Source organism: Crocodylus porosus, unplaced genomic scaffold (genome assembly GCF_001723895.1).
Source record: "Crocodylus porosus isolate Cpor-Errol unplaced genomic scaffold, CroPor_comp1, whole genome shotgun sequence".
Lineage (NCBI taxonomy): Eukaryota > Metazoa > Chordata > Crocodylia > Crocodylidae > Crocodylus > Crocodylus porosus.
This window is the reverse complement of record NW_017728933.1, coordinates 4,720,882-4,729,591: the sequence shown is the minus strand read 5'-3', so window position 1 is coordinate 4,729,591 and position 8,710 is coordinate 4,720,882. Positions and strand designations below refer to the sequence as shown.

Genomic DNA, 8,710 nt, shown 5'->3' with positions numbered 1-8,710 from the left:
GGACCGGGTCCCTGCACAGCTCTTGCAGGCAGGCAGGCTCAGGGGGGTGGGGGGAGAAGAATAAAAAAAGAGCAGGCTCGCTGTTTTTTATTTTTCTTTGGTGGAGCCTGCCGCCTTGTTTAGACTGTGCCAAACGACGTTGCCGAGCCTTTGGGCAAGTCCAGCCGTCGCTCGCCGGATCTTCGCAAAAGAGTCGCTCTAGTCGTAGAAAAACTAGCGGCAAACCTGTTGTCGGCTTTTCCCTCCCTTGTTCCCATTGCGGCTTTGGGCACGGAAAAGACATTGTTGGTGAATGAGGAAGGCAGAAAAATACTGTGTGCTTCGCAAGCGCTCCTGTGGAGCCATCGGAGAAACGGGGATGAACGGCTCGGCGGACGGGCGTTTGGACGTGCCGAAGATGGCCGAGCTACGGGACATCTGTTGCCTTCTGCTCGCGTGAGTGCTGCGGACCGTGCTGAGTCGGACCTTTGCGGTCCCAGAGGCCTAACAGGTCGGGAAGCGGTTTTCACTCCTAGGATCGCAGCTTTGGTGAGTTGCCAGCCCTGGATTGCAAGCCAGTTTGGAGGGGGAGACGTTGCCGGCCCCATCTTCTACAGTGAAAGGCGTCAGGATTGCGAAAAACCTCCCTGCAGATCTTGGCATGATGGAGGAGCTTCCAAAACCGATGTTTGGCCCAGGCAGTCCAGTGGCTCCCAGGACATTTGTGGCAGGAATTTTAAGTAGCTTCCTACCAAAAGCATCACGCTGGAAGAGGGCAGAAGCCCAAAGCATGACGGAGGTGTATCATGAGCCAAAGCGACTGCGCTTGGCGAGGCGCTCAGACGGGCCATGGAACGAGGCCCGTCCGTCCGTGCCGGGGAGCCACGTGGCAGACGTCCCAAAGCCGTCGATCGACCGGTTCTTTCCGTTTCTGGGCATATTTTATGAGAAGCGGGACCCGAGGGAGGTCTCTGTGATGATGTGAGTGGTGGCAGCGCCCTTTTCCCTTGACAAGCGGCGACCGTGATCGTGGAGGAAATCTCCAATGGCCCCTGTCTGCCGCCCTGGGCACGCTCGCTGATGAGGCTCTTTCCCGGGCGTTGTCTGTCAGTGCAGAGCCTCGGACGGGCAGTTCTGCAGAGGGGACCCCAGGGTCAAGTGACGGCAAGACCCCCGCCAAGATAGAGGAGCTGCAACAAGAAGCCGTCATCGCTCCGACCGGGGACGACCTGAGAACGTCGACAGCGTTGCTAGCTGCAACGTGTCCTGACAACGGAAACGTGAGATCTGCAGCCCGGGGAATAGCGGACCGTTGTTTCTCTGCAGTTAGCTTGGGACGGGCCATGGTAAGAGCAGGGGCGGGAAGGGGAAAGAACAAAGCCAGGGCAACGCTGTTTTGCGAATGGCATTTTGCTTCTCAGTGGGGCTTTTGTTAAGCTGTCTGGGTGATGCCAAAAGCCCTTCGACCGCGCATGCCGTGTGCTGTCAGAAAGGGGGCAGGCCACCTCCTCGAGAGCCCGCAGCGGGCCGTCGGCGCGGGGGACCCTCGCTACCTGGGATTCCTGCTTAGCGGTCAGAAAATCCACTAATATGGAATCGCCTTTTTCCACCTCCAGGAGAAATCTGGCTGGGGATGAGACGAGGGCTAGGATCCCTTGCGCTAAGCCTGCGGGTCAGACCGCTCCGGCTCTGTGCTTGGCTGCCGGGGGGCAGAGAGTGGGTCAGAGGCGGCTGCCCAAAGCAAGGCTCTGGGACACAGAGGTGAAACCGGGTGCTGAGCGCAGCTCGCCCAGCTGTAAAAACAGTGACAGGTAACCCAGACCCAGTCTCTTGGGCAGCCCCTGGCACTGAGTATCATCGGGTCTCATCACGACACGCGAGTTTCTGTTTAGAGAGCGGGAGCCGACCCGTTTGTGACCCGGACAGTTTGTGTGTGCATTGGTTCAAACACCCCAACAGAAACTTCCTCCGTGACCTCGCTCGAGCCTAGACACAGGGCATTGGGCGCGACAGACCCCTGGGCCCCGGCAGCCTCCTTGGCCTCCCGACTCCCACCTGCCAGAGGCGAAGGGCCCCGTCCCCAGCCTCTTCTGGCTGAGCCATCCTGGGAACCGTTGCGGCGGTCCAGCAAGCGTGGGAGTGACGGTGTCCCTTGTTAGACCAGGTTCAGCACGAAGGGGCACGAGATCAGCCCCGAGCGTTTCAAGCCACGCTGGCCTGCGGCAACACTGCGCCATTCGTTGCAGCCAGAGAATTGCCCTCGCGTTTTTTGGCCTTCAAAGAAGTGAAACCAAAGAGCTTGCCTCGAGCTTAACGGGGTTGAGCACCGCTGCGCTGGGGTGAGCCCATGCCGGCCGCCCCAAGCGGGAGAGCCGGGCCCCACGTGTGCGATCCGGCCTGGCCGCTGGGCTGCAGACGGAGGATCTCAGTGCTTTCTCCCTCTGTAAGGCAGCGGAGGGCTGGAGGGCGAGCTGGGCCCCTGAGTGCGCAGTCTCCGGAGCCGCGCGGCTGGGGCCCGGTCACGGCCCCTCCGATATTTTCCACGGCTTCCGGCTGTTTAGCTCGAGGCCGGGCCTCTGCAGTCATCCGAGGGGGAGACTTCCTGGGGGTGGGCAGCTCTCCCAGTGCGCGCTGTCCCTGAGGTGGCGCTGGGCCCGGCGTGCAGGCCGCAGCAGGGGACGCTTTTGGTGTCTCAGCCTTGGGTTGCCAGACAGCTAGGACAGCGAGCAAGCCTGAGGGCTGCCTGCCCGCGCTGACCAGGAGGGAGGGCATTAGTCGGTGTGCCCGCTTCCGCAGGAAGCAGCAGCTGGGAGTCCTGGGTCCCGCTGCCCTGGAAATGGCACGAGCCCGCGTTGTCTTTTCCCGGCACAGCGCTTTACCTGCTCAGTCACAACCTTGCCCTCGCCTGGAGCCTTCTACATCTCTCAGAGGTTGGCGCGAGGTTGGCGCCTGCTTCCAAACGCGCAGAAGCAACCCCCGTGACACGCAGCCGTTTCAGCCGCCAAACGTTACAGCAGCGGCCAGTTCCTGGGGCGGTCCCGTGCCACCGCTGAGAACCGCCATCCCAGCCTGCGTGAGGGTGATGCAATGCGGCTCCCCGTGCGACCGTGACGTCGCGCTGGGCCCAAGAGTCCCTTCCGGAGGGAGACCCGCGAGACGAAGTGTGTTGCCCGAGGCCGTCTGACAGGTCAGTGGCAGAGTCGCAGGCAGACTTCCAGACGCTGGGAAAACCGCGCGGAGAACCAGAAACGTAGAGGACAGAGACGACGGGAGTGCTGGTGTCACACCCCTTGCCTCTCGTTTGTGTCTATGTCCTGGCGACTGTTTCCTGTTGCTTTCAGTGAGCCTGTTGACGAACACTCCCCAGCCGGGGAGGCCCAGAGAGCACGTGCACACGAGATTTGCTCTTTTTGGAGGGTTGTTTTTCCTTCCCTCGTCTTATCTCTCCTTTGTTGCATTCCTCGGCTCTCGGTCGTTGTCAGGGTGGCAAAAGGTTGTCTTGAAAAGATGGGCTTCTCAGGAATAGCGATGCCACCTGTGGCAGGGAGTTCCCAGAACAGACTGTTTCTGGGCAAAGGCAGGGCTGTTTTAAAGGGAAGCTCTTCATGTCTGCCACCCGGGTTTCCTTCTGGCTGGCAGTTCCCCGCCCAAACTTACCCAAAGAGGCACTCCGCTAGCAGCCTGCCAAATGACACTGAAGCTGTACCCAGTCTGTGGGTTTTGAAGCCCCAGCTCATTCGTGTGGCTCGCTGTGCAGAGTGCCATCAGGATGGTGCAAAAGGGGCCCTTGCTTCCGTGCACTGGGCGCTATCCCGGCACATCCCCGAGGCCGCACCGCGATGTGTCCAGACGCAGACAAACCTCCCCCTGACAAAAGAGAGCGTTTGCCGGTTTTTCCCGTGCACCGGGTGTGCCCGCGTGCTTCGGCACTGCACCGGGGATCACCACTGCAAGCAATGCAGCACGGCCTCTGCAGAAGCCGTGTCGCCCCTGAAACTGCGGTTGGGTGGCGCGGGTGCATCGGCAGGCTCACCCGAGTGCTGGAGCTGGCAGGATGTGGCCACCCTGCTCAGGGGGCGGGTGACCGGTGACCTTGCGTCAGCTCGGGAAGGCAGTGCGCGCGGGGACAGGTGCGGCGTACCTGCTGGGGCACGAGCAGCCTGTCCTGGCCCGCCGGCTCAAAAGCTCACGGGACGCCGCTTTGCAGCGATGCGAAAACAACCGCTCGAGATGGCGGTCGTGCAAGCAGAGTCTCCCAGGCGAGCTGACTGTGGATGGGTTTTTGTCGCCAGGGATTTCTGCTGAGCTGTGCCAGGCCTGGGACACAGAAGATGCTTCCTACATGTCTGTGGCAAATATCTTGTCAAACCTGGGGCCACGCCACCCCCGGGAGGTAGCCTGCCAAAGGTCTCTCAGTCTCCCAAACCAAGTCCTTGCCTTTGGCGGGCTCTTCCCTCTTTCCTTCCATTGTCGTATCTGCTCTAATCTTCACGCAGAGGCGGCTTCTAGCCACGTGGCTGAATCTCGTCCCCAGCCCAGTCGCTCGAACCCTGAAGATCGTTGGCTCCAGTCGGCCGTCCTTCAAGTCGGAGCACGTAGGGAGTCGGGGCTGAGCATAGGCCTTAAAAGCCAGCTGTTGCCTGTGCTGCGGGCAGCCTTTGGAGGCCCGCATCTCACAAACTTGAGCACGTGCGTAACGTCGTGGACTTTGCTTACGGTGACATGTGACCCCAGGCTTCCACGTTGAAGAAGGGTATAGACATGCTGGGCTGCCTCGGGAGGTAGTTCGCCAAGACGAAAGCATCATTGCTACTGTCTGCAGCGTTAGCAAGCCCCTTACCGGATGCTGTATCCAGTTCTTGAAGAAGGCTGATCAACTGGAAAAGGTTCCTAAAAGAAATACGAGATTGGACTCGGGTCTAGGAACCCTTCCTCGGTGTGAGAGACTAAGGCCTGTTCACCTTCAGAAGAGACAAGGTTTAGCAGCCATTTGATCATGGGGTAACAGCAAGCCTACGGAGGGCAAGTTTCCAGTGGGTCCAGGCGCTCAAATCTGCCCACCAGAGGCAGAAGCGACCGCAGCGGTGGGAGGATGCACCTGGCCGGATTCGTTCCAGGAATTGAGCGCCTGCTATTTTGCGGTGACACGATGGGTTCTTCGCTAGAGGAACAACTCGCCCAGGGGTCTGATGAATTGCCCCTCCCCAAAGTCCCGAAGCGAAGTCTGGGTCTTGGTAAAAGATGGGCGGGAGCATCGCCCAACGTGAGCTGGGTCAATGCCGACAGCACCTGCCGAAGTCCTGCCTGCAGGTCAGGAGGGGAGCAGGCTAGGCAAACTAGGTGCATGCTCGCGGCCCTACAAATCTAACGGGGACTTTGTCCGTTTGCAGCCCAGCTGCCTCCTCTCTCCTTTCTGTCCTTTGGTCGCCCTTCTCTGTACTTTCTCTAGCTCTAGCTCTCACATCATCTTTCGCGGGTCAGGCGCCACATCCACGCGTCGCGGATGCTGAGCCGTCCTTCCTGACCCGGGCTTGGCAAGCCCTGCCGCCCTGGATGTGCACAGAGAGGCGCAGAAAGGAGCTAGCGGCACTCTTTCGGTAAGGAGCAGAGGGTGGACGGCAGCAGTGTTGGCAGAGCTAGGAAGCATCAGGAGGGGCTAGCGAGTGCGGCAGACTGACGCTCGCATTGCGCTGGGGAGGGTGAAGCACAGAGCAACCGTGCAGACTGTACGAGGAGCAGGGGCAACAGTGGAGGCGGGCAAGGGGCTGAGAGGAGGCTCCTGTCTGGAAGACCATTCCCCACTCGACTTTGGCATGTAGACAGGCGGGGCCCGCATTGCAGCCACAATGGCCTCGGGCTTCAGCTGGTCCTTTGCAGCACTCCCAGGCACTGTGGTGGGGAGGCCCGCCCCGCCGCCCCGGCCTGCAGCTGTGTAGTCCTAAGGACCCTGCCTGACCCCTTTTTTCCCCTACTCTTTCCATGTAAGAGTTTGAGACGTTGCCTGAAGGATCCGGAAAGAAAGAACTGCCCAGACCAGAGGATGTGGGGGTCGACATAGGTATGCGTGGGGATGTGACGCTGGGGGGGTCGACGCAGGTATGCATGGGGACATGACGCTGGCTAAGTTAGGTGATGTGCTCCAGGGCATGTGGGAAGCCTGTCGATAAGCCAGGAAGCAACTCGAGGCCTCCCGACCCTGCATTTGCTGCCCTACCAGGAGCCCGTCATTGCTGCCCTCCTTCCCATGCAGGGAAGCAAGAGTTATTTCCCAACCATCAAGCACGAAATGGTGCAGAGCTTGGCTCCGGCAAAGGAGCTGGTTACTGGCGCACCAGCCTCGGACCCACCTTTGTAGCTGAGGGACTCATTCGCTCGGCTTGTGGGCTCCGTGCAGGCTAAGCGCCGTGGCTGAGTGATTAGGAGCCCAGGCTGGAAATCCAAAGGTGTTTCCCCAAACCAAACCCAACCCTGTCCACAGGAGAGGCTTGTTTCTTGAGAAAGGGCTGTGGGCTTGATGCCCTTGGGAGACCCTGGCTTTATTCTTCTCTGTGACACAACTGCTTTCTCCACAGCGGCCGGCACCAGCGCTCCACAAAAACGGTCGTCTTTTTTGAAGAAGATCCTGAACACGCTGTCCAGAGCGCGCTCTCTCCTGTCCGCTTGGCTGTCGTGCCGCCGGAGGTTTTTGAAAGTCGCCCCGGAGCGTACCCCTACGTGTTAAGTTATCTGAGGAGAAATAGGGAAAAAAAGAAATAGAGTTAGGACAAGATGTGGTGTGGCAGAGGCTGCCAATGGTACTCTGCGATCGTTTGCTGCTTCGGTCTCCTGTCGTGCAGCTCGAGCAGACAAGAGGCCTGCTCCGCAGGGAGGAGGGCGGCTCCTTTTGGGAGGCGCTCCGGCACGCTCGGGCGCAGGTGGCAGTGCCGCCGGAGGGGAGTTGGAGTGAGAGGTCGGGACCAGGCCGGAGATGTCCGCAAGACAACTTGGAGGGGTCACCTAGCAAGGGGCAGGGGAGTCCAAGCCAGCCAATAATGCCATCTGGAGAGGGCAGCGGTGTCCACCTGTAATGGCCAAGTCGCCGGGAGGCCCCTGGAATCGCAGGTGCTGACCCCGTCCTTCTCCGCGCCGGTAGAGAGAACAAGTTTCTCAGTCGTTTGCTACGGCGCCTCACTCTCTAAGCGGGAGAGCAGCAGGGCACAGCTGCCCGAGGGGAGCAAGCACCCAGGGCTGCGGCCTGGCGGGAGGGAGAGGGGAAGGGAGCGGCGGTGTCCTGGACCCCTGCTCCTCCTCGGCAGCTCTGGGCTGCCAGGGGAGCCGCCAGGCTCGCTCCTCGGAGGGCCCGAATTATGTGTGACCCATCTCTAATCTGTGCCACTGCTGCTCACCCCCACAATTCAAAGCTTTGGGGGAAGAGCCCCCAAATAATGATGATGTCCTTAACATGGGCTGCCTAGGCACACGTTGATGGGCGTGCTAATTGGCACCTCGTCAATTCGGCCCCTCGTTCTCATGAAAACGCCCTCCCTCCCCACCTCTGAGTACGCCTACGGGCAGCCCTGATTTCTTGAAGCTCTTGCTTTTGGCACCCCCACTATGGCGCCTCCCGAAGCCGGGACAGTTTCCAGGCTGCCGTATGGGCAGAGCAGGAAACGCCGATGCCCGCTCCCACCGGGAGCTCGCCCTGCCTGGGCACGGCCACTCTGCGATGAGGGTCGAGGACGAGCCACGGGCCGTGGGCTGCGGAGGCCTGTTCCTGTGGGCCCGGTTCCTGCTCTCCACCGCTCCCCCGGCCCCTCTAGCTGCAGGAGTGTTTCCTGTCCTGCCCCAGGCCAGGAAGGGGCTCTGCTGAGACCCCCGTGCTTGCTCGCGGGCCTCTTGGCGAGCCTGACCCCGGGCTCGCAGGATGGGAGAAGATGAGGCAGCGGGAGCGCCTGCACCGGCCTCTGCTGCCACCCGGGTTCCCGGGGCTGCTGCTTCCCACGGAGCCCCGACTGCCCGCGACTCCCCGACGGCAGGGCAGCGGGATGGTCCGTTGGCCCCGGAGGTTTCTTCGGCGAAGGCTGGCGGTCCTTTTACCATAGCCAAGCCCGCCTCAGCTAAGGCCGAAGGCTGTCGGCCGCAAACTATCCTGGCAGGCTGGCAATAGCGCGAGAGCGAGCTGAGCTAAGACGACGATTTGCAGAGGATGCCATCATGTACCAGAGGGGAGAGGGCCAGGGGGCAGCTAGACGCCAGCCCTGGAGAGGTGCCTAGCTCCGAACGGCCGCCCCCTAGGAACCTGGACCCCTGGCACAGCCGCGGCCTGCGCCTAGCCCCCTGCACCATCACGATAGCGGCCCCCGTGCAAGCCGGCGCCGCCAGCCTCCGGGCACCTGCACTCGGTGACGTAGTTGGCTGAGGCCTCCTGCTTAATGCCAGCTGCTGCCCCCAAAGGGGCGTGCAACTCGCAGGGCTCCCGCAGGAACCAGCCCGCTCCTGGCGTGCCGCAGAAGCCAAAACCCCCCCGAGAGGCTGCTCCTACCATCGCCCGGCAGATCCAGCGAGAGAGGCCGCACCGAGGAGAGGCTGTGTTTCCTCGCGGCACAGAAAGGCCAGATGCGCCGCAGCCGGGTGACGGCTGGGTGGGGCGCCGGCTTAACGTGCAGTGTTGCTCGTGCATGCAGTCGGGGCGGTACCGGTGTGTGGGGGGTTGTGGGTGTGTGCGGGGAGGTTGTGGGGGGAGAGTGTGGGG

General features: G+C 61.4%; 1 protein-coding gene across 1 annotated transcript in view; it reads left to right on the top strand.

The window, feature by feature from the left end:
• Positions 1-292: 292 nt before the first annotated feature.
• The window catches only part of LOC109317295 (disintegrin and metalloproteinase domain-containing protein 26A-like), a 25,538-nt gene continuing 17,120 nt past the window's right edge, over positions 293-8,710 (top strand). Inside the window, exons 1-2 of the mRNA XM_019545900.1 lie at positions 293-435; positions 1,091-1,259. Coding sequence (XP_019401445.1) covers positions 293-435; positions 1,091-1,259 — 312 coding nt within the window. The remainder of the gene's footprint in view (positions 436-1,090; positions 1,260-8,710) is intronic.